We start from the raw sequence: 25,851 nt of genomic DNA, 5'->3' as shown, positions 1-25,851 counted from the left end.
GATTAATTTCCTTCTCACAATGATCAGATTAGGAAGGTACTATTGTCCTAATCTCCCAGATAATGAAACTGAGGTTCAAAAAGGTTAAGTTACTTGCAAAGGCTTACACAGCTAGCATGTGGTGGAGCCAGGATTCATATCTAGGCAGCCTAAATCTACAGCCCATTGATAGTTCCCCCTTTAATTTGGGTCATTTATATGAAGAGTCCTTGATCAATAGTGTAAACATGAATAGAGCACTGAATTAAGAAAAATCTACCACTGGATGGGGTATTGGTAATAAAACAGAAAGCAGGCTAGCTTCAGGGTAGGAAGACCTGGGTTCCTCTCCTAAATCTGTCCTTCTCAAACTATGTGTTCTTAGGAATACTAAGTCGCATAGCAACATATCCATCCATAAAATTTGGGTTGCTGTAAAGACTAAATGAAAATATATGCTGAAAGTTTTTAATAAAGTATAATGTCTACAACATGAAAAATAATGTCAGGGAGATAGATTTGCAAAGAGAAGATTATCAGAGGTTATTTCAGTAGTCTATGTATAAAACTTACTAGAATAATGACATTAGGAATGGTATGAAGAACAATTCTCAGAGATCAGAAAAATATCACAGGATTAAGAATTTTGTCCGGTGGCAACAGTAATAGTATGATTTATTTTTACTAGTATTGTGCATTTAACAATATATTTGACAGACTGTATATTGTCTACTTAGAAAATGGGCAGAGTTGGGTAAATAATGTATTTTTTTCATATTTTACTATTCATACTGCCGTTTGAGATACCTATATAGCTTTGTTAAAGACTAGAGGCTTTTTGTGTGGATACAATTTTTCTGCTTTTTTATGAGAATAAAGTTGAGGTGCTGCTCAAAATAGAACAGTATCCTTGGAAGCTTAGAGTTAGTAGTTTCACTTTTATGGAACATGGGATTGGATTCATTCCTGCTGAGTGAGAACAGGGTAATCTGGTTGCAGAGATCACCTGGAAAAAGGAGGGAAGAGAGAGAGTTCTCTAACCTAGGCTCCTTGATGTTTACGTGTCCCCTACAGTTGTGACACGTGGGTGGAAGAGTCTCTTTAAAGAGAGATGGAGCAGATAGATGTAAGTTATGCTCTTTTAAAGCTAGGTATGGTCCATTTTTAAAGTCTGTGTTTAGAGTTAATTGTAATTTGGAGGTAGCATGGTAAAGTGGAAAGAACACAGACTTCCAATTCAATTATCTGAATTTATAAAACTTGATTCTGCTGAGCTGCATGACCTTCATCAATTGACTTAATTGGCTAAACCTCATTTTTTCATCTGTAAAAGGTGGAGAATCATAATTTAATGTACATTAGATCCTACAAGAGGATTAACAGACATAGAATATTTGAAGCACCTAGCTTAGGGCCAAATACATAACAGATTCTGAAATGAATGTTCGATTATTTATCTTCTTCCTCCCACAACCCCAGACTCCAAATGTTTAACAGCAACAATATAAGAAATTGGTTTAATTTGATGAAACTAAATCACATTTAAGTGCTTTTCCCAAAGCAAAAACATTAAATTATTTTTCCAAATCAGGTATCTAAAAACTTGGCTTCACAATATTTTTTATGAAATTAATTTATGTATGTTTTCCATGGTACTCCCTAGCAACATAATCATTTTGGTTTCAAATTTAAAGTATCACCAGTCACATGTCTTCCCTGGGGAAATTAAGAATAACATGCTATGATCATTTTTCTGCCATTAGCAAGGAAAGGGTAATTTCAAACATGTTAGTGACAGGGAAAAGCACAGCTGAAATAATTTACAAGTTGTTATACAGGTGGTGTTTATAAGAGAGACTCAAATAATTATGTGTATTGTGTGTGCAACTCTCTTCTTCTTGGCTTGAGGATTCCAGGACAATTTGGAGTCATGGGAAAGTGTAAAGGGAGTAGTCTTGTTCACATGGGTAGTGCTCTTGCAAATGGAAAATATTCCAATTTGTGATATGATGCCTTTCTTCCATCATTAAAAAATTCTTTTTCGTCAACATCAAGACAGCACAGATCTTAGTGTCAGGTGCTTTTTCTGGCAGCTGTCCAAAAAGCTACAATGTTTATTTAACATAAGTCATTCACTATTGATGGAATTTCAGGGCTGATCAGTTCAATAAACACAGAAGTTCTTCCTGTCCCCTCATTCGTTAAAGTGGTTCAAGTTCCTCTCCATATTTATTTCCTACTTCATTCCTGTTATTCAAAATGAGTGCCTTTTGTGCAAACTTTTATCCACTGCTATTGCTTACAAAAATTTAATTCATATCTATTTGTGGTCAATCTTGTCCCAACACTAACTTATCTGTCTCTTACTACCTTCTGCAGCATCCTGCTATGGTGTATTTTTGAATTCTTATTTTGTGGCAAACTCACCTTTATTTTGTATTTATTTATTTAATATTAATAGTAGGCATGCTTTTTTAAATTTTAGAATAATGTGGGGGTACCCTTGGGTTACATATATTGGCTTTGAAACACCCAACTCAGAGCTACAAGCATCCCCATCCCCCAGAAAGTGCACACCACCCTCATTAGGTGTGAATTTACCCATCCCCTCCTCCTCTCTCCCACCTGCCTGGCACCCAGTGAATGTTACTTCCATATGTGCACATAAGTATTGATCAACTAGTGCCAATTTAATGGTGAGTACATGTGATACCTCACTTTGAAGAATGGGGTCCAGCTCCATCCAGGATAATACAAGAGGTATTAATTCACCATTATTTTTTATGGCTGAGTAGTACTCCATGGTATACATATATCACAATTTATTAATCCACTCAAGTATTGATGAGCACATGGGTTGGTTGATTCCACATCTTTGCAATTGTGAATTGTGCTGTTATTATAATATAAACATTTGAGTGCAGAAGTCTTTATTATAGAATGTCTTTTTTTTTCCTTTGGGCAAGTACCCAGTAGTGGGATTGCTGGATCAAATGGTAGTAGTTCTATTTTTAGTTCTTTGAGGTATCTCCATATTACTTTCCATAGAGGTTGTACTAATTTGAAGTCCCACCAGCAGTGTATTGGTGTTCCGAACTCTCCGCATCTATGCTAACATTTGTACTTTTGGGACTTTTTAATAAAAGCCATTCTCACTGGAATTAAGTTATATCTCACTGTGATTTTGATTTGCATTTTTCTGAGAATAGAGATGTTGAGCAACTTTTCCTATGTTGACCATTTGTCTTCTTTTGAAAAGTTTCTGTTCATGTCTTCTGCCCACTTTTAAATAGGTCTGCTCTATTTTTTCTTGCTAATTTTTTTGAGTTCTGTACACATGGTAGTTATCAGCCCTTTATCAGATGTGTAGCATGTGAATATTTTCTCCCATTCTGCAGGTTCTTTATCCACTCTAATGATTGTTTCCTTGGCTGTGAAGAAGATTTTTAATTTTATCAGGTCCCATTTATTTATATTTGTTGTTGCTGTGATTGCTTTTGGAGTCTTCTTCATAAATTCTTTACCTAAGCTGATGTCTATAAGAGTTTTTCCAAAGTTTTCTTCTAGAATTATTATGGTTTTGTGCCTTAGGTTTAAGGCTGTTATCCATCAATGAGTTGATTTTTGTGAGAGGTGAGAAGTGCAGATCCTGTTCAATCTTCTACATGTGGCTATCATTCTACTGACTTGTGATCTCATGTTTTTTGTTTCCTTCACCTGCAGAATATCCATAGTAAGAATTCATGCTCACTGATGCCATTTCCTCACTACACACACATTCCTTAACACTTTACAAAACAGATTCTAGCTTCGCCAAGTTCTTGAAACTGAATTTATTGACTTCCAAGTTGCCAAATTCTGTTTCCTTTTCTTGGTCTTCATCTTGTTTCAGTTTTCCTGCATTTGTCACTGTACATTCATTATATTCTTGATGTTCCTTCTTTCCAGTATACTATACCGTCCCTTCTAAGTCTTCTTCTCAGGCTCTTCTTCCTTCTTTCATCAGGACTCCTTCCCTAAGAACCCATACTTGCCCCCTTTTTTTTCTACTGTCTCTCGCTTGACAATATGATGTACAGTCTTGACTTCTGCTACCACTTCTACATGGAAAATTTTCAAAGATTTCCTTCTCAGCTCCAATAGATCATTTTTAATTGTCTACCTGACATCTCTGTTTGGCCGTCTCACAGTCACCTTCAACTAACTATACCAGCTTTTCACTCTATGTCCCCTATTTCTATTAATGATATCTCTAGTGTTCTAATCACTAGATTTAAAATTTAACATCATTTTTTACTTTTCCCTCTCTTTTGCCACTCCACACCTAATTAGTTGTCATTGTTTGATGATTCTTCCATCATACAACTTCTCTCATAGAGCTGAGAGTTAGTTTTCCTTCTTGTAACTCTTTTAGCTTTTGATCTGTACCTCTCTTTATATATTTTAACAATTAGTCAGTCTATTCAATACATTAAAGTTATTTAGGTTTATATATTAGCTCTTCTAAAGGACCATAAAGTCCTTGAGGGAGGAGACAGTGTCTTATGTGCTTTTGTTTCTAGTAGTGCTTAGGACAATACCTTAGGACAATACTTAGTAAATTCTCAATAAATGTGTTCTGAATGAATGAATGACTTATGCCTGTGAGACCTTGTAAATTCTGTATTTGGTTCTTGGGTATAGATTTTATCCTTAAGTTTAAGAAAATAAGATAGAGTATAAGATAAATTACATTAAAAGTGCTAGTGCATATGTGCTGTAGGTTCCTCCATTGGCCTAGGTTGCATAATATAAGTAGTCACATCCCTTGAATAAATTATATGCTAATAATGACAGAATAGAGAAATAGAGAGGGGGAAAATGTTGCAACAAAGGCATTACCAACCAATTATGTATTTTAAAATATATATATTAGTTTAAAAATAAGTTCATCAATATAGATACTGTATATCTATGTATTTATACCTCCCACCTCATTCCAAAAGGATTTGGAATGGATTGTGAGAAAAAATAAGATGCAATGGGATAGAAAAAGAAATGTGCCAGTGAAAGTATAAATATAATAGAGCTATAACACTGGAAGGAAGGAAAGTACACAGAAAAGAAGGCCACAGGATTCTATATCATTATTAAATTGGTTAAAAAACTTGATTGTGAACTTCCTGGAAATCATAGGTAAAAAAGAAAAATCGATTTGTTGCAAAATTCTGATTATGTATGAGGAAAAGCTTTCTAAATTCTCGATACTCACTTTGTATTATAGGAAAATATCATACATATTATTTTCCAGTGATAAAGAATAAGCTGTTATAAATGTTATTATTCAATCGCTGTTCTCATAAAATGACAACACAAATCAACTACATGGTTTTAAATTAGTTGGAGATAGAAGAATTATTTGCATGATGGTTTAACAGTTTAAAAATCACTTTATCCCCTATTTAATTTTATTTGCTACCTCCAGAAACTTTATAAAATAGATACTAAATTACCTACACTTTGAAGTTGAGTTATCTGAGGTTCAGAGAAGTTAAGCAATTTACTTAACTCACAACTAGGAAGTGGGAGCTCTACTTTTGGTTCCAAATTCCATTCTTTTTTCATTACAACGCTTTGTGGTCTAAGTTCATTCATGTAAAAAAAAAGTTAAATTAGTTCTTTATTTCAAGAATGCAACTGTTATGAGAAGAAGTCTTCATTTTAGAAGTGTGATTGTTGTATAGTACATTCAATTCAGTGACAAAATTTATTAACAATCTACTATGTTCCAAGTACTATATCATGCATCATTTCTTTATTAAAATATCTATGGAGATTAAATAATAGTGAGGATTTTCAAAATCTAAAAATATAATTCTTGCACTTTTTCTTTTGCTAGGACTGCTACCTGTGGTACAAAATAGGGAGAGACCAATTATTATTATTATTTTTACCTTATTAGCCAAATGACATTGTACCTAAAATGCATTTAATTTTCTCTGAGATTAACGTCTACTGGATTAACTATGATTTGAGTCAATATGACATCTAACAAATGTGCCAAATCAAACCAAAATTAATCAAGTGGTAACCTTATTTATTTACAAATGCCACCATATCCTCCTGAGCTTTGCTGGACATCTAGGTATAATCAATATGCTATAACCTTTTATTAACACTGAGGTTTTCCATTGTCATGCAACAGTTCAAAAGTTACTACTCAGTTAGATCCATATACAGAAGACCTTGTTACTTTATATGTTCATGACCTTTTAGAAGGTTAGGTGCTTAGGTATAATCACTTTTATATAACATGGCATTTTAAGCACTTTATAATCTGCTAAGCAGCCATTCTAAATAGAAGAAACATGCACACACTTAAGCCAGTTATGTAGTGGGAATAAATTTAATTAAGCCAAGACTCTCTCTTACTGAAGTGTAATTTGTTCCTTGACCATAAACTATCCCTAGCCCTGAGAAGCATTCTCACAAATGTGTGCCATTAAGCTTGAGGTAAACCAGACAAGAAAATATAGATAGCAGAGCCAAAATCAGCAACTTTTGTGTATCTACTACCTGCAGGGTACCATGATCACTGTCACTGAACTTTCTAAATATTGTTGGTCAAAAGTATTATCTTTGAATATGAAAGTTTATATACTGTATAGGCTAGCAAGAAAAATCCACCTCTTACTCCTAGAATCTCATAGACCACAAATAAGAAACAAAAGCCCACAGTGGAACCAGGACAAGAACTTTCAAGACAGTAGTGAGGTGAGGTCCATAGTTTCTCTTTAGAAATTCCTTCTACAGATTTTCTGAAAAATGAGCACTAATTTGCATCTGGTTACACATCTAAACATTGCTGCTTTACCTTGGGTTTACTGGAGCAATTCTCATCAAAGGTTTCTCACCTACAATTGGAGACAAAGGGTTGGACTTGTGGGCCATTATTATAGTTGATGCATGTTCAAGAATCTTTTCTAACTTTTAGGAGAAATATCACATTTTAGATATCTTGGAACAACTATATTTCAGCACAGTCTGTATTCCTGCCCTGTTTATAATGTGAACAACTGAAGTAATTATCCAAGATTGACATTTGAGATAGCTTTCATTCATCAGGCAGATGAGTAGATATGGGGTGCGGCTATATCTCAAGTATCCTATTAACTCAATATTGTCACAGAGAAAACCTCCATGTATTAGTGCTACTATTATTCTGGCCCAAGGCATTCATGAATCCTTGGGAAGCTCCCTATCTTGGCTTTCTCAAGGTAACAAGAGCATGGATTTGAGCCAAAACACATCCACAAGTAGTTCTAATAAAATTAAGAAGCTCTAAGGAGCTGTGAGTTAGTAATGGAAAATATTGCTAACTGCAACAATGACAGTTTATGGTTAGGAAATTTCACCACAGTCTTGAGTACTAGTTCTGTCACAGCCTTAATAATAGATGAGAATCTGACTTCCATCAGTCCTCTCCTCTCCACATGTTTGGACCCATCTGAGTTGGGGATCCTAAAAGGGCTGTTGTGTTACTTGTCAGATAATTTTCATAAACACAATAATTCCTAAAATGAGATATAATTCTGAATGAAGACTTGCTTAATTTTGTCCTTCATTTTCTCAGAAGGGCCTGTCACTGAGGAGCTGATAGCCAAGATCCTGAAGTCTAGGTATAATTCTGATACCAACCTCCACCTCTACAAGGGGTTCAGTTTAGTTGCTGAAGTTTGACCTCTTTCTCTTATGCAGGAAGAAGGTACAAGGGATTACCTTAATTTATTGAGGAAGTGCTGCCTATATGTGTTCTTGTTGACTTTCTTAACCATTCTTCATTGACTACCTTAAGAGTGAAACCAGTAAGAAAATTCTTTCCAGAATCAGTTAGCATTTGAAGTCAGTTTTAATGAGGTAGATGACTTATTTCAATTCAATAAATATTTATTGAGCAGCTATAGAATGTTTAATCAGTATTGTGCTAGATACTATGGGATATACCATAAAGTATTACTCATTTTTTACTCTTAAGTTTATTTCTTTTGTGATAGGAAGAAGGTACTAAAAGAACAAGACTTACATTTATAAAATAATATAAAAACAATTGAAGATAATTGTGCACAAAGTGCTAAATTGAATTAGCTTGTTGGCTGGCATAGCGTCAGTTTTTATGGAAGTTGTATATCTTGAGATGAGTTTCAAAGGATGGGTAAGATTTGGACATACAACAAGTAGAAAAGATATTTTAAGGAGCAAACAATGTGAGTGAAGACCTATAGGCAGGAATAGCATGGTGTCTGCCCAGGACAGTGAAATCTACCATGGATGGAGCACAGAACAAGTTGGGAAATAGAAAGTGTTACTATGTTTATGTAAACATCTAAAGGATTTACATTGAATATATACAGGGTGCCCCATAAGTTGTCATACATAGGGGAAAAAAGAAATTATAATTAAATGTACCTTTATTTACAAAATATTCATTATAAAATTTTACAATTTTTTTCCTTTATATGGAGACTACAAAAGAAAAATTTTATAATTAACATTTTGTAACTAAAGGTACATTTAGCTACAATTTCCCATTTTCCCTATGTATAGTGACTTTTGGAACACCCTGTAAATACAGATATATGGATCTATATCTATTTTAATACAGTATCTCTATCTTTCTCTCTATATATGGACTACTTATTAATTCTATGACATTTAAACATACTGTGTGATGATACTGATTTTACAGGTTTACCTATCTACTCATGCCTCCATATAGGAGACTTTACTTTGTTTAGGAGATAACCATTACCTCCCTAGGAAAGCGACTCCAAAGGGTACATCAACAAGATAACTAACATTGTGCTATACTCATCCAGGATTTTAAAAGTTATATTATACATACCTTTAAAAATATGATGATAGTACACTGTAGTTTGTATCCTGCTTTTTTTCACTGACTAGTCTTGTAAATTGTTTTTCATGTCACAGATGTGATTATGAAAGCTCATCTTTACTTACTTTGCAATTCTTCCATTTTCCTCAGAATGTGTGGTTTTGTAGGGTCTGTATTCAGAGGACAGGTTAAAAAAGTATCAGTGGTAAAATTCAAAGTCCATTTGTCATCTGTATACTCAGGAATAAATGTGTTTTTAGGGCATTTGGACCTCCATGCAATATCAAAGTAGTATGGAGTATGACCTAAGTTATTATCCTCCAGGTAGTGTATCTTAAGGATGGGAGGCAAGGTGGCTGACAATATCAAAAAGATTGGTACCAAAGACTATGAAGCCAATAGAATATGTCTTATTTGGACACTATTCATAATAACTTGCATTTAGGATTTCAGATGTCTCTGAAGTCTACAAATTTTCTACACTTGCCCCTGAGCTACTCTTTCCCATGTCAGATTGACTAGATATTCAGTCCAAATAATAAATGGAAGGAGTCCAACAAGAAATACATAGAGACACATTGAATTGAGTGGGTTTACTTAATCTAATTTTAAGATGTACTAACAAATAAAGCTGGCTTTTACTGAGAATATGCAAGTCCAAATGAAAGTAATTATTTTATTGTCAGTATAATTTTAAAATAATCAGTATGTGAAAGAGTTCTCTGCACTTCATGTCTATTGTAATACTATTCACAATAGTCAAGACATAAGATCAACCTAAGTGTCCATCAGTAGATGAATGGATAAAGAAAATGTTATATATATGCACAATAGAATAATATTCAGCCTTGATAATAATGAAATCCTGCATTTGTGGCAACAGGGATGAGCCTGGAGGACATTATGTTAAGTGAAATAAACCAGGCACAGAAAGATAAATACTTCATGTCTCACTCATATGTGGAAACTAAATCTGTTGAATTCACAGAAGTAAGAGTAGAATAGTGGTAACTAGAGGCTGAAAAATGAAAGGGAGAGGTCGGTTAACAGATTCAAAATTACAGCTAGATAGAAGAATAATTTCTAGTGTTTTATAACAGTGTAGAAAGATTATAATTAACAGTAATTTACTCTACATTTTCGAATAGCTAGAAGAGAGGATTTTGAATGTTCCCAATATGAACAAATGATAATTATTTGAGGTGATGGATGTGCTAGTTACCCTGTTGTACACAGGTATTGAAATACCACATTGCAACTCATAAATATGTACAATTTTTGTGTGGCAATTAAATTTTTTAATTTAAAAATTAATAAAAATATATTAATAATTCATATTTTCTTTTCCCACAGGAGTTAGATGAGCAAGCTTTGTGGTGATAATTGAAAATTCAAAGATTTTTATTCACTGATTTTACTATTTTATTTAAGTACTTAGGTTCAAGAATATTTATGTTATTCAACTTTTGCATTGAGCTACATCACATAGACTTGAGTGAAATGAAATTAAAAATGCCATTGCAATGTTGATTTTTCCTTTAAATTACTCCCATATTGTAAAATGTGTACTTCAGATGCAAAGGAAATTTAGTGGCTTGATTTATATGATGACTTTAATATGTTACTTTACTTTTTTTCATTTCACATCAAAATGTCTGTGAACTTAGAAAAACTTAATATTGTTTTTAATTGTGATTGATATTTGCTTCAGGTGGTAATTCAGGATGATGGCCCTGAAAAATTAGATCCCAAATATTTTGGAGAGTTGCTTGCTGATCTAAGCCGTAAGAATATGGATCTATACCACTGCTTATTAGAACACTTGCAGAGAATTGGAGGAAGGTACCGTAAACATATTGTTTGCCTCAATGTGGTAGCTATCGAACATTTTACAACATTCTATAATAGTACTTTTTGAATAAGCTTTATTTTTACGAGCAGTATTAGGTTCATGGCAAAACTCTAGTACTTTAAATGGGTTAACAGGGCAACTACCATGTTTCCCTGAAAATAAGACCTACCCATAAAATAAGCCCTAGCAGGATTTCTAAGCATTTGCACAATATAAGCCCTACCCTGATAATAAGACCTAGTGATGGGATGGCTACGCAGTGTATCTGCACAACACATGCATTTTGTCACAGAGCAATAAAGAAGAAGAGCAGCCCTTCTCATCTGCCCCATGAAAGTTCTATTGCTCAACATGAGAGACTGGGGCCAGTGGTTCTAAAGGAGATAGTGTTGCAAGAAATTCAGGATGGAATTCGGGGTTTGGAGAGTTATGATGATGTTCCAGAAGAGACAACTTAACTATATTTGAATAAACGTAGATTGTACCATACTTAACAAAAATAACACATCCCCTGAAAATAAACCCTAGGGTGTCTTCTTGAGGAAAAATAAATATAAGACTCTGTCTTATTTTTGGGGAAACACAGTATATGAGCAAATCTGACCAAATGTCTCATTTTAAGAGTTAATGCAGTTTATGAAAATCATCAGATCACAAAACCCTTTTAGGATCAGTAAAGAATTCTGTGTACCTTCTATTATAATTTACTTTGATGGTAAAAGCAACCTCTTGGTCAAGGAGCTCAAAAAATACATGGTATACTATGATTTGTTTTAAGATTCTATATTGATGATATAAGATACAATGTAATTGCCAACACACCACTGTTTAATCTTCCATTTATGTGTGTTTAAGATATGGAGGCCAGAGTATAATATATACTTGATATGTAATATATTACAATTCTGTATATTATATTAATATTATATAAAAATTGATATAAATATATTATATAATTTTATATAGCATAATAACATATAATTATATCATTAAATATAGACACATTAGTAATTTATAAACTGCTTATGTGCAAATGAGAGCATATTATATCATGAAATGAATTTTATAAGCTACATCCCAAAAGTTGCCTTTTACTATATCGTTACAACATATATGTGGTCAGGTATGAAACAAAATCTGGGAAAGTTCCACAAATTTAGAATAATCTGGAAGATAAATGAAAGTCAATACATTGTTTTCTAATTCAGACTTTATAATAAATAGTTTCTTCTACTTCTTAGATCTTTTTTATAATGTACAGGTTTACATAAATGGGATGACACCTTTATACTATTTTGTACACCTTTTCACTCAGAATTACATGGTATATATTTTCCATGTCGATAATAATTTTAGTGCCTGCAATGTAGTCTCTGTTAATCTTTTTTCTATCTTTTTTTTTCCATTTATTGCTCCCTCCTTCCTGCCTTTTCTTGCTTTCATATTCTTGACTGCAATCATTCTTTTACCATTAGTTGCAACTGCTTTGCATCCTTAGCTAACTGTCATTCCCACTTAGCAAAGTCCCAATTCTGAATCAGTCTAGCTCTCTGCCTTATTGATTGTCTCTTTTTACCACCACTTCCTCCATCCAACACCCAACATACACTATCCTTAGAATGCAAAGGGCTCCATGAGGGTCGTTTTATTTACCGTGATGTCCTTGCTGCATAGCATAGTGATTGGTTTAGTGTGGTGCTAAATTAATATGTTGTTGAGTGAATGAATGTTTTCTTTACTGCTATACCCATGTTGTTGTTCACTGCTAGAGAAAAGCACAGTTGTTTATTTGAAATGGTGCCATTATGAATGTATGGTTTCCATTTTCAGTTAGGCCTTTATCATTGTTTTATCCTACTCAACACCCTCTCCTATTATCTATTACCCAAACAACTCTTCCTCTCTCCTGTTACCCAAACAACTACTTCACACATTCACCTCTTTACATAAGTTCACTACCTTAAAGTCTTTCCCTTTATTTCCTTCTTTTCCAAGAGGTGATGTAGTATATGTGAGTACCACTCTGTTTCTTTTTCTGCCCAATGTAATTCTAGCCACTATGCCCCAGTGTTAAATAGAGAGGTAATCCACACTGACCTTTCCACCTCCCTGATCCGTTCTGTTTCTACTTTCTCCTTCTCTTACCCCCCCCCAATTTTGTCTCCAATTTTCTTCTCTTTCCAAAGTGCAACTCAGCAATGAGTCGGCTGCAGGATCAGAATTAAGGATGGTTGTCTCATGAAACCATTCTGGTTATATTTTAAAAATTCCAAAATTAAGCATTATTGATTGCTACTTGTCTTGTTTTCTCATTTATAAAAAGAAATAAGTGACTAGGGACATGTATATGAGAGTGGCATTGGCATAGGGAGAGTGAAGGATTAGTATCTTTTAAATACAAAAGGTATATTAATATTACTGTAATTCCAGTTAACAGTAATGCAAGGCTGTTAAAACTGCATTGTGATACAGGTTTTTAACTTGCTTTGTCTTTGAATATATACACGCAGTTATTTTAGTAAAACATTAAAAAACTAGAAGTTATTTCAATTTTTGCTAGGGCCTCCCCACAACTGCAGTTTTGGGCAACACAGGAAATAACATATACATACATGCAGATAATTGCACATAATGAAGTCGTGCATTAGGAAGTGGAAACTTCAGTTCTATTTCTCCATACTACTTTGCATATTTTTATAAGTGTATGCAAGAGATTTTGCACAATGAGTGACCCACTTAAGCTCTATAAGCAATATATTACTCATAAACAATTACTTAGATGGTAATGGTAGGAGCTAACATACTAAAACTTTTACTTTAAAATAAATATTCTGTCTTGCTGTCAGAACATGTGTACTGATCTTTTATTTTAGAAGTACGTTCTCCATATGTATTTTGGGCCCAATTCTACAAAGTGGAGAGGGAACAAGTAGACAAAAATAAATAGAACTGTGTTCTTTCCATTTTTCACCATTCCTAAAGGAGGAAGTGCCAGTCTGATGGAACCACCAGCAATTCTCCAGAATTTGCCTACCGAACATGGCTTCACAAAAGGCCTTTCAATCCCCATGGCCAAATCCTTGTTATGATGCTGGAAATTCTATTACCCCACTAGAATTTTGACCATTTTGCTTAAGGCTTTGTCCCTGTGTAGAGATTCAAATGCCCTTCCAGCCTCATCACTGCCAAATGTACTCTAGTATAGATTGAATAAGTTACTAAGGCTTGTATTGCAAGTTTTGATTTTGATGAAAATGGTATGAAGAATTTAAAAACACATTGGAAAGGAGCTGGAATCAGAACTGAAAAGGGATAATACAAGAAAGGGAAAAAGAAGGTGGAAATAGAGAAAAACTATTATTGATATTTATTCGCCCAGGTAGTATTGTCAAGCATCAAGGACTTCTAATGTAGCCGCAAATGAACTGGTGCTGATGGACAGCACTAACCATTTCTACATATTTTATTGTTTTGGTTTTCAGTTGCTGTTCATTTTTAATAGATCAGCTAATTCCAGAAAAATTATTTTCATTTGTAATTATAAATTAAATCAGTGTCATGATATATCAAAAAGTAATATCAATTTAAAAGAATACAATCATTTATATATGATTAGTGAATATGTTTTCCTATCTATCTTTTTTTTCATTCTTGCAGCAAACAGGACTTTGAGTCTACAGATGAGGTAAGTGCAAATATAGTTGAAAATTAAATATAGTAGATAACAAAGTAGATTCTGATACTTGCACTAATAATATTCCTTTAGTTTAGGACCTCCTTTATTAGACTGAAAACATAGATTAGTGAAAAAATCATTTTGCCTTTAAAATGATATAACCATTTACATCTTTGTAATGGCTATAAAAGTAATAATCATTCACAAAAATGTTTTAGCCATCACTTTATGATTTAACTTGTCTTGTGTATCAGAATATTTAAAATTTTATTGATCATATACTTTCTGCTTTAGAAAACTGGAATCTACATGATTAACTAAATAAATAGCAAATTTAGTTTTAAAATGCTTCAAAACCAATTTGATGGTGAGTACATATGGAGCCCATTCTTCTGATCTTGTGTTGCCTCACTTTGGATAATGGGCTTAAGTTTAATCCAAGATAGTATAAGCGGTGCTAACGTGTTGTCGTTTATTAGAATTGAGTAATATTCCATTGTAAACATATACCAAATTTTAATAATCCACTCATGAATTGACGGGCACTTGGGTTGTTTCCATGTCCTTGCAATAGCAAATTGGTACTGACTGATTAACACTATGGTGTTCAAATGGTCGTGGTGTTCACCAGGGATTCGTGAAGTTGGTGGGGTAGACCCACATCTGAGGGATGTGGTGAGCATTGTGGAGGGTGAGGGCATATCCCTAACCCTTGCTAGGGAGAGGCAAAGATATAAAAGGTAACCAAAATGTTAAAAAAAAAAAAAAAAAAAAAACATTTATCAGGTGTAGGGCAGGTGGGAGGTGGGAGGAGGGGATGAGTATATACATACATAATGAGTGCGATGCGCACCACCTGGGAGACGGACACGCTTGAAGCTCTACTCGATGGGGGAGGGGAGGCAAGGGCACTATATGTAACTTTAATATTTGTACCCCCATAATATGCTGAAATAAAAAAAGAAAAGAAAAAATGCTTCAAAACCTTGTATGTGCCACACCAAATAGCCAGTATCCTGAAGTAAAAAATTTTCAAATATTAATCCTGTTACATATGTATATTTTGTTAATAATTGCTTTTAACAGAATAAGTAACCACACAGAGAAAGAACTAATTTAAATGCAATAGAAAGCACAACTTTCTCTTTGTGTTTTTTTTTCTATTTCCAACGTAATGGTATACTGCATCCCTTACAATAATTCAGTTAGTCCTTAATTGTCTCTAAGAAGTACATACTTTCAATTCAGCTTCTCACTTAAAATTAGTTGAAGATTCTCAGAGTTGCTGAGGCAACGTCATAATCCTTCAAAAATTACCACAGCTCTATATAAATTCTCAATAAATCCTATACCACCCTAATTTTATTTTATTAAAAATATCTGCCTGTAAAGTGCCATATATATCAACCAAAAAAACTTCCAGTTGTTGAAAGAGACAATGAATGAAGTGTTTAATGGTGTTTAATAGACCATTTTCTTTTCAAATTGCTCCTTTTAAAAATAGAAATGGAACATCTGATTGGTTGCCCAATGCTTTTCCCTAAAATGTCTGGAATTCAAGGTTTTTTCTATGGTGTATGTAATATGATTGATTTTTTAAAAGTAAGAACTGATAAGGCTAGAAATGAAATTCATAGAAACTATTTCTCAAAAGGTGAGTTAATCTTTTAATACCCTAACAATATGCTCCGTTACACAAAGTCTGTGGACTGCTGACACTAAGATTAAAATGCTAATATATATCTGTTCAATGGATAAGCCTCTCTTTTCTTACAGTCTGAAGACATTGAATCATTGATTCCTAAAGGATTGTCAGAGTTTACCAAACAACAGATTCGCTATATTCTGCAGGTAAGATGGGGTCAGGAGTAAACATGTGAGAGCAACACTAACAAACTGCTTTCTAGGACACTTCTTTTAATTAAGAACAGAAAGTCCCAAATAAAATGCTGTTACACAAGAGTTGACTATACTTTTATCAGACTTTAGTCTGACTACCAAAAACTACTATTTAAAGACTAGTGTTCAGGAGAACATTCTAGAAATATTACTCCCTGCTGTGGAATGGCCTTACTAACTCCTTAACATTTAGTACAACCTGACTGTAACTCATAATCTTTGCCCTCCTCTTCTCCATTCCATCCTCTACCCCACCCCACCCCACCACTGATAGGGAGGGATGGAGAGGCCAGAGCATTGATTTTCCTGAATTGTGGAATGCTAAATATCACTGTAGCAGTAAATTCCCCTATGAAGGAGAGAGAGACAACAGATAAAGATAGATGCTAAGGAAATATGATTAAAAAGAAGAGCACGTGTATTTGCAAGAAAGGATTCTGAAGATAATCCAGTTTTGTCTGGTGAGGCCAGTTTCTAAATTTGATATTTGGTCTCAGACCTTTGTTGATAATCCAAGTATTGAACCTGATATCATATTTGTGAAACTTAAATGAAATATGATTTTAGTGACACACAGTATGTATTATAAAGAGACAGTGGTGGGGGAAAAACACATGCTCCTTAGAACCTGAATCTGAAAGACCTCCCTGATATTATCTCCAGTGGTGGAATGTCCATCCAAAGTGCATTCTAGGCCTATTTCTTTGAAACACTCTTTCTGATGATTTTTGCATCTAAGTGCATGACAGACATTGGTTTATAGTTTTCCCTCCCTCCCTCCCTCCCTCCCTCCCTCCCTCCCTCCCTTCCTTCCTTCCTTCCTTCCTTCCTTCCTTCCTTCCTTCCTTCCTTCCTTCCTTCCTTCCTTCCTTCCTTCCTTTCTTTTCTTTCCTCTCTTTACTTTTGGTATCAGGATAATACTGGCTTCATAAGATGAATTGGGAAGTATTTCTTCCTTTTCTGTTTTCTAGAAGGGACTCTAGGTTTGCTGTTAGTTCTTTTTCATTTGGTAGAATTCTCCAGAGAAAATGAGCCTAGAGATTTGGTTTTGGGGAGTTTGAAAATAATTCTAAATTCAATTCCTTAATAGTTATAGGGCTGTTCAAATAATCTGTTTCATATTGAGTGATTTATGGTAGCTTGTGTTTTTCAAGGAAGTAGTCTATTTCCTCTAAATTTTCAAATTTCTGTGTATATAGTTTTCATAATATTCTATCCTTTTGATGGCTTCAGGGTATATATTGCCATCCCCTATTTAATTCCTTATACTAATAATTTGTGTCTTCTCTCTTTCTTCTTTGTCAATTTTGCTAGAGTTTTATCAATTTCATTGATTTTTTTCAAAGAAGCAGATTTTAGTTTCATTTGGGTTCCCTATTGTTTCCCTAGTTTCATTTTCATTTATTTCTATTTTAAAATTCCAAAAAGAACAGATTTTTCATGTTCTCACCACAAAAATAATTTTTGTTGTTATCTTTATTATTTCTTTTATTTGCTTGTTTTGGGGTTATTTTGCTCTTCTTTGTATAGTTATTTGACATAAGAACTTAGGTTAGTGATTTAAAACTTCTCCTGTTTTCTATTGTAAGCATTTAGTGCTATACATTTCCCTCTTATCATGACTTTAGCTGTGTCCCATAAATTTTGTTATGTTGTATTTTCATTTTATTTCAGTTTTATGTGTTTTTGTTTCTCTTGAGACTTCTGCTTTGACCTGAGGATTATATAAAAGTGTATTGTTTAGTTCCCAAGTGTTTAGAGATTTTCCTATTTTCTTTCTGTTAGTGATTTCTAGTTTGATCCCATTTTGGTTGGAGGACAACTCTGTATGAGATCAATTCTTTGAAAATGGTTAAGCTTTGTTTTACGATCAAATATATGGTCTATCTTAGTATATGTTCTATGGGCACTTAAAAAATCTGTATTGCATTGTTGGGTGGAGTGTTCTGTAAATGTTAGTTAGATTCTTTGTTTGATGGTATTGTTGAGTTCTTCTATATTCTTGATCATTTTCTGCCTCATAGTTCTATCACTTGCTGAGAGAGGAATATAGAAGTCTTCATTATAACTGTAGATTTGTCTATTTCTCATTTCAGTTCCATAAGTTTATGATTCACATATTTTGCAGCCCTGTTATTTGCTGCATAAACATTTAGGATCGCTATGTCTTCTTATTAGATTGACTCTTTTACCATTATGTAATATCTAATTCCAACCTTGGTAATTTTCTTTGTTCTGAAGTGGATTTCATCTAATATCAGTATAGCCACTCCTGCTTTCTTTGTTGCTATAAATTCTTTGGATTAATGTTTATATGGTGTGTGTCTGTGTCCATGTGTGTGTGTGTGTGTATATATATATGTATATATATATACTTTTTCTTATATTTGAAGTTAGTTTCTTGTAGACAACACATAGTTGAGTCATTTTTTTTTTATTTTTCCACTCTGTCAATCTCTGTCTTTTAATTGGTATATTTTTTAAAAGTTGTAATTACTGATATTTTAGCGCTGGATCTGTCTTTTTTTTAAACATTGATTTTGTTTAATGTTTGCAATTACAAGTAAGTTAATAAAATACATATTTTTATATTTTTGTTTTCTATTTGTTCTCTCTGTTTCCCACTTTTCTTTGTCCTGCTTTCCTGTGGATTACTTAAATATGTTTTAGAATTCCATTTTGATTTTTCTCTGATGCTTTTGAGTGCTTCTCTTAGTATAGTTTCTTTAATGGTTGCTGTAGGTATTATATTATATATCCATAACTTATCTCAGTGTAATGGTGTCAGTATGTTACCAGTTTCAGTGAATTGTTTGCTTCCTTTATTTCTCTTTATCCTCCATATTTATAATTGTCTTAATTATTCCCTCTACACATATTGAGAACTACATCAGTGTTATAATTTTTTCTTCAACCATTTAACATAATTTAGAAAACTCAAGAGAAGGAAGACCTATTGCATTTACCCATATTTTTGCTTACAATGCTATTTCATCCTTTTTAATGTTCCAAATTCCTTCTGTTACTATATTCTTCTTTTTAGAGAACTTCCTTTAGCTATTTTTTAGGGTAGTTGGCTAGGGACAATTATTTTCATTCTCCTTCATCTGAAAATGTTGTGATTTTTTTCTTTAATTCCTAAAGGCTGATTTCACTAGATACAGAATTTACAGCTGACAGTTCTTTTCTTTCATTACTTAAAAATAAAGTGTGCCAGTTTCTTCTGGCCCCATGGTTTCCAATGAAAAATCTGTTGTCATTTGACTTGCTATTCCTAATAGTTAAGGATTTCCTTGCTGCTTTTAAACTTTTTAATTTGTCTTTAGTTTTAAGAAGTTTTACTCTGATATTCCTGGGCATAGATGTCTTTGGATTTATCCTGTTTGGGATTTATTTAGCTTCATGGATATCTATGTTGATGGATTTTGCTAATTTGGGGAAGTACTTCACCATTTTTTAAAAATATTTTTTCAGCTACACCCTCTTTCTCTTTTCTTGCAGGACTCTTATGATGTGAAAATTAGATCTGTGTTATACTCCCACAAATTCCTAGGCTCTTTAACTTTTTTTCCAATCTAGTTTCTCTCTGATATTTGGATTATATACTTTCTATTGTTCTAGCTGATTGATTCTTTCCCTTGTTCTCTCTGTTCTTCTTTTTTAGCTCATTTGTTGAGAGTTTTTGTTTTGGTTTGGTGTTTGTTTACTTGTTTTGGTTATTGAACTTTTCAGTTCTAAAATTTCTATTTACTTATTCTTAATATCTTCTATTTTTTTGCTGAGATTTTCTATTTTGTTGTCAATACACTATATTTTTATTTGTTTTAAGTATCTTTGTAATTTCTTCTTGAAACATTTTGTTATGGTTACTTTAAAACCCTTGTTGGATAATTCTAACATTTCTATTATGTTGATGTTGCCATCGATTAATTGTCTTTTCTTATTGAGTTGAGATTTTCCTTGTTCTTGGAATAGCATGTGATTTTTAGTTGAAACATGGAATTTTTTGTATTATGTTATGACACTCTGGATCTCATATCAAACATTCTGTTTTGGTAGGCGTTTTATGATACTGAAACATCAGAGGAAGTATGGGCACTGCTTATTACTTCCAGCTAGGAGTGGAAGTCAAGCTTCCCCCACTAAGCCTCTCTTGATATGATTCGGTGAAAGCCCAAGCTCCTTTCATGATCTGAACTGATAATCGCAGTGCTTGGGTTTCATTTTTGCTCAGTGGGTATGAAAGCCCAATCTTTCTACTCAGCCTTCTCTGACACCAACCTGGTGAATGGTGTTGGTGTACCTCCCTAGAGCCTGACAAGGGGGGAAGTCTAGGCTCCCCCTTGGCCTTTGATGCTTTGGGTGTGAGTAGAGTTGCAGCTTTTTCTGTGATGTTTGGCTGAAGTAGAATGGTTACTGTCTAAAAATTTTCTGTCTTACTAGGCTGCCCCTTTCACACTTCTTTGGATAGAGAGAGGAGTCTTTTCGCAGGACTTTTGTTGTCTGTATCCATTGGTTCATCTGGCTTACCAGCTTTCCCAACATCAGCCTTATATATGAAGCAAAAAGAAAATTCGGGAACTCACTGCTGTGCCATTCCTCAGGTCTCAAGGTTCCTAACCAGTCTTCTTTCTTTTTTCATCATTCCAAGTCTTTTTATATTTGTTTTATAAATAGTATCCAGGGTTTTTAGTTGTACTTACCAGGAGGACTAGGGAAAAGTATTTCTACTCTATCTTTTCAGAAGCTGAAGTTACCTTGTTTTTAAACCATTTTTCTTTGAAAAAGGGAGAATAATTTAATGAAATGGGTTTTCCCTCTTCTTTAAAATTCAACATGGTTCTACACTTTATAGTTAAACTTAATTAGAATTATATTCTTCTCACCTCAGGCAAAATCCATGCCCTTGGCAGTACACTTAGGAAGATTCACTTTATTATTTGAAGGTTAACTATATCATCTTTTCGAATCTTTTAAATAAAGAATAAAAGGAAAATTGAAATTTTACTGATAAGATTCTGCCTTGTAAGAAAGATGATACTTTCTCATGGAAATAATAATAAACCCTTGTTCTAAATACATAGCTATGATCTCTTCAGGAAAATTTCTTAGAGTGCTTAAGTACATTATTGACAAAATGACTTGTATCACTATTCTAATATTGCCATATCAAAACTAAAATTATTAGTAAGTTTGCTGGTAGGAACATAAAAATAAGATTACTTTCACTTGCATGCCTGTTTTCAAATGTTAGCAAAAATAAACGATCAATCGTTTTCTTCCTCCAGATGAGAGGTATGTCTGATAAGTCACTCCGGCTAGTGCTATCCACATTTAGCAACATACGAGAGGAGCTTGGACATCTTCAAAATGACTTGACAGTAAGATTTATTTTAATTTTTCTTTCCAAAGCCTTCCTAGTCCCTATCTTCCTAATATAGAAATAAAAATATTCAGTCTGCCTTTTAAAAGTTTAATATAATACAATATTATGGTCACTCAGACATAGCTAAATTATTTTCTTGAATAAGTTAATTGGTGTTGAGAGAGGAGCAAAGAGCTGTCCAATGTGTAAATGAAAAAAATGTTGGGTGTGAACTTATAATTTAGTTTACCACTAAGGTAATGTAATGGTTATAGCCAGGAAGTAGCCTGCAAAATTAAAATAACCTGGCTCACTGAAGGCAAATTTCCCCATTTTCTGTAATAATAAAGCATACTGTGAATTTCTCTTTAAACATAATAACTTGAAAACTTTTTTCTCTGAGGACTTAACCTTTTCTATTTTCTATTTTAATTGGTGCTCTTGGTGCCATCAGCTAGATATATTCAAAATGTTTTTCATATGATAAATAACTCTTTGAGGATTTTGGAGGAGTTTTTGTTTGTTTGTTTGTTTGTTTGTTTGTTTCTGCATTATGGTGAACATATTTAAACTCTAATTTAAAAACTCCCCAGCTGTTGGGATTAACAAGGATTCTTTGTAGTTTGGAGAAAAAGATTAAAATATTTCAGAAGATTCTGCTTCATTGCACTTAGAGTTAGTCATTCCATAAAAATGTCTCTTTCAATGCAGGTTTTAAAAATTTCTATCCTTTGCTATCCCATATTCTACGTAACTCTTAAGAATTCTGCTTTATTAAGCAAGTACAAATGAAACAAGTGCTTATTTAAATCTTCAAAAGTAAAAAAAAGTCTTGGTATTATGTGACTGTTGACAATTTTCTATAATTCTGAGTCATAATAAATAATTCATGCTTTCAGTCACTAGAAAATGACAAGATAAGACTTGAGAAAGACTTGATATTCAAAGAAACTCAAATAAAAGAGTATGAAGAACTCTTGGCATCAGTCAGAGCAAATAATCGCCAGCAGCAGGTAAGTTGATGATTTTATTGACAATAAAGTAGATTGATAGCTTTCATTTGCACAATTACTGGCACATTGTAATTATGAGATACAATCAAGACAGAATTAAAATATGATGGAACAATTTGTCCATATGAGAATTGAGTGGCTTTGGGTAGTAACAATGACTGAAATACTGTCAGAAAAAGAGATAATCTTATATATTTTAAATATAAAGAATATACGATGTACAATTATCTGTGTTTTGGGGCATCAAGAATTGTGTAAATACCAAAAATCTAGATTTACTTATTAATTTGATCTACTAACATGTCAATTAAAAAAAAAGGATTTGCAGATTTAACATATGTTTGTGCAGTGAATAAATGAATGAATAAACTCTAGAGGAGTTTCTTTAGATGTCTGAGCAGAGATGATTCCTAGGAAATTGCAATGAGTCTCTAAGGCTCGCTTCTTACTAATCTTCACTCCCATACCGTCCCAAATTTTTGCTCAGTTGCTACTTGTCACATAAGTAATCAGGCATATGGTAATTTTTGTGCCCATAGGATATAGTATTGTTAAAGAGTAGCAACAGTCCGATTGTTAAATTGGAACAATCAAAACTCATCTAGTATTGATTCCTTCTCACTCAAGATAAGCAAGTTAGGCTAGAGACAAGACTCTAATATCCTACATGGCTAATTTAATGTATCATCTAAGGGCAAGAATATAAGAAAATTGGGCATGGGAAAAAATCTACTTGATTTTGGCTGGTGTGGTAGCTCATGCCTGTAATCCTAGCACTTTGGAAGGCCAAGGCAGGAGGATTACTTTAGGCCAAGGTTTCAAGACCTGCCTGGACAATATAGTGAGGCCTCATCTCTAAAAAAAAATTTTAAAAATTAGTAGGGTATGGTGGCACATACTTATAATCCTAGCTATTTGGGAGGCTGAGGCAGGAGGATTGCTTGAGCCCAGGAGCTCGAGGCTATAGTGAGCTATGATAATGCCACTGTACTTCAGGCTGGGTAACAGAGTGAGACCTTGTTGCTAAAAAATGAAAACAAAATACTTGATTTGACTGAATTAATCAATTAAAAGAGCATTCCCCTGCAAAAAGTAAAATGCATTTGTCTCATGTACTTGTGTCTTCCTTACAGCAAGGACTTCAAGACTCAAACTCAAAATGTCAGGCATTGGAAGAAAACAATCTTTCTCTTCGACATACACTATCAGACATGGAATACAGACTAAAAGAACTGGAATATTGTAAACGTAATTTAGAGCAAGAGAATAAAAACCTTAGAATGCAGGTATTAAGACTTTGGCTTAAATATATAATATTGCCTTAGTTATGCCATTGTAATCCTAGCATTGGCAACAATAAAAAGATGTGTGTGTGTGTGTGTGTGTGTGTGTGTGTGTGTGTATCCTGTTCATCTTGAGAAAATACATGGACTGCTTTCTGATGAACTCACACATAGTTAGATATTATCTCAGTGATATTTGAGCTTTATAATGCAGTTCCTAAAAATCACTTTCATTATTTCAGTGTCTTCTTTAATCACATGTTTTTCACATAATAATAAGCCTTCTAACATAATGTATATTTTCTTCATAACAATATAATTACAGAAAGTTATTTTATCTTGTGTAGGTTTCTGAGACTTGCCCAGGCCCAATGTTGCAGGCCAAAATGGATGAGATTGGCAACCATTACATGGAGATGGTAAAAAACTTGAGAATGGAGAAAGATAGAGAGATCTGCAAGCTAAGGGTATGTTGATCCTACAGTGCATAAATACACAGGTCAGCACAAACTTTCTAACAAGATAATGATGGTTTCAAGTTTAACCATCAAGAGAAATCAACTAAAGGTAGAGTTTTAGAAATATGCCATAGAAGCTTTTGTCTTAAAAAGACATTATCATATATAAAATATCATTGTTAAATTGTTTTCTAATTTAGCTTAATCTATTCCAGGAAAGTGAAAGAAGACATTAATTTTAGTGGGGTTTTTTAAAATTATTTTTTGGATGTCAGTGGAGGACTCTCTATGATCTTGCTTAAAGCATGCTGATGCAGGCAAGAACAGCAAAGCCACAATTGGATTCATAAAAATCCTCAACTCTGAGGGATACTAAATAGCAAGGACTTTGTCAAGCATGAGAATAAAAATAGTGTTGAATTTTATGTACCTGTAATTGGCATCAAGATTAAGATTATATTTACAAGAATAAGTATACATTTCCTTATCTTGTAATTCTAGGTTGAATAAACCTAGTCTAACCATTAATTTACTGATTCCTGAATGTAATAAAATATACTTAAATATTTTAATAAACAAAATAACCACATATTTTTTTCTCCAAATATCACTGTACAACCTTTATAAAATATCAAAATAAGAAAATAATGTTTTTAAAACTTACTATTGTCTGACTGCTCTGGCTATGATTTCCAGCACTATGTTGAATAGACATGGTGACAGTGGGAATCCTTGTCTTGTTCCAGTTCTGAGTAAGAATGCTTTCAACTTTTGCCTATTCAGTATGATGTTGGCTGTGGGTTTGTCATATATGGCTTTTATAATTTTGAGGTATGTTCCATCCATGTCTATTTTGTTAAGAGTTTTTATCATAAAAGGGTGCTGAATTTTGTCAAATGTTTTTTATGCATCTATTGAGATGATCATATGATCTTTGTTTTTGCTTCTGTTTATATGATGAATCGCATTTATGGATTTATATACGTAGAATCATCCTTGCATCCCTGGGATGAAGCCTACTTTGATGTGCTGCTAGATTCAGTTTGCTATATTTTTATTGAGAATTTTTGCATCTATATTCATAAGGGTTATGGGGAGTCCTAGACAGAGCAATCAGGCAAGAGAATGAAATAAGGGTATCTAAATGGGGTAAGAGGAGATCAAACTATTGCTCCTTGCTGATAATATGATCTGACATTTAGAAAACCCCAAAGATTCTGCCAAGCGACTCCTGGAATTGATAAATAGATTCAGCAAACTCTCAGGCTACAAAATCAATGTATACAAATAAGTAGCATTCCTATACACCAACAACAGTCAAGTTGAGAATCAAATCAAAGATTCAATACCTTTGACAATAGCTACAAAGAAAATAAAATAGCTAGGAATATATTTAACCAAGGAAGTGAAAGATCTTTACAAAGAGAACCATGAATCACTGAGGAAGGAAATTG

The 25,851-nt window shown here is 33.4% G+C and overlaps 1 protein-coding gene across 2 annotated transcripts in view; it reads left to right on the top strand.

The window, feature by feature from the left end:
* The window catches only part of POF1B (POF1B actin binding protein), a 76,137-nt gene that overhangs the window by 33,966 nt on the left and 16,320 nt on the right, over positions 1 to 25,851 (top strand). For both annotated transcript variants that reach the window (XM_012790090.2, XM_012790089.2), the window contains exons 7-13: positions 10,563 to 10,693; positions 14,361 to 14,388; positions 16,156 to 16,230; positions 21,567 to 21,659; positions 22,543 to 22,656; positions 23,790 to 23,942; positions 24,287 to 24,406. In XM_012790090.2, coding sequence (XP_012645544.2) covers positions 10,563 to 10,693; positions 14,361 to 14,388; positions 16,156 to 16,230; positions 21,567 to 21,659; positions 22,543 to 22,656; positions 23,790 to 23,942; positions 24,287 to 24,406 — 714 coding nt within the window. The remainder of the gene's footprint in view (positions 1 to 10,562; positions 10,694 to 14,360; positions 14,389 to 16,155; positions 16,231 to 21,566; positions 21,660 to 22,542; positions 22,657 to 23,789; positions 23,943 to 24,286; positions 24,407 to 25,851) is intronic.

Source organism: Microcebus murinus, chromosome X (assembly GCF_040939455.1).
Source record: "Microcebus murinus isolate Inina chromosome X, M.murinus_Inina_mat1.0, whole genome shotgun sequence".
Lineage (NCBI taxonomy): Eukaryota > Metazoa > Chordata > Mammalia > Primates > Cheirogaleidae > Microcebus > Microcebus murinus.
The sequence above is the reverse complement of the archived record's forward strand: the minus strand, read 5'-3'. Positions and strand labels throughout refer to the sequence as shown.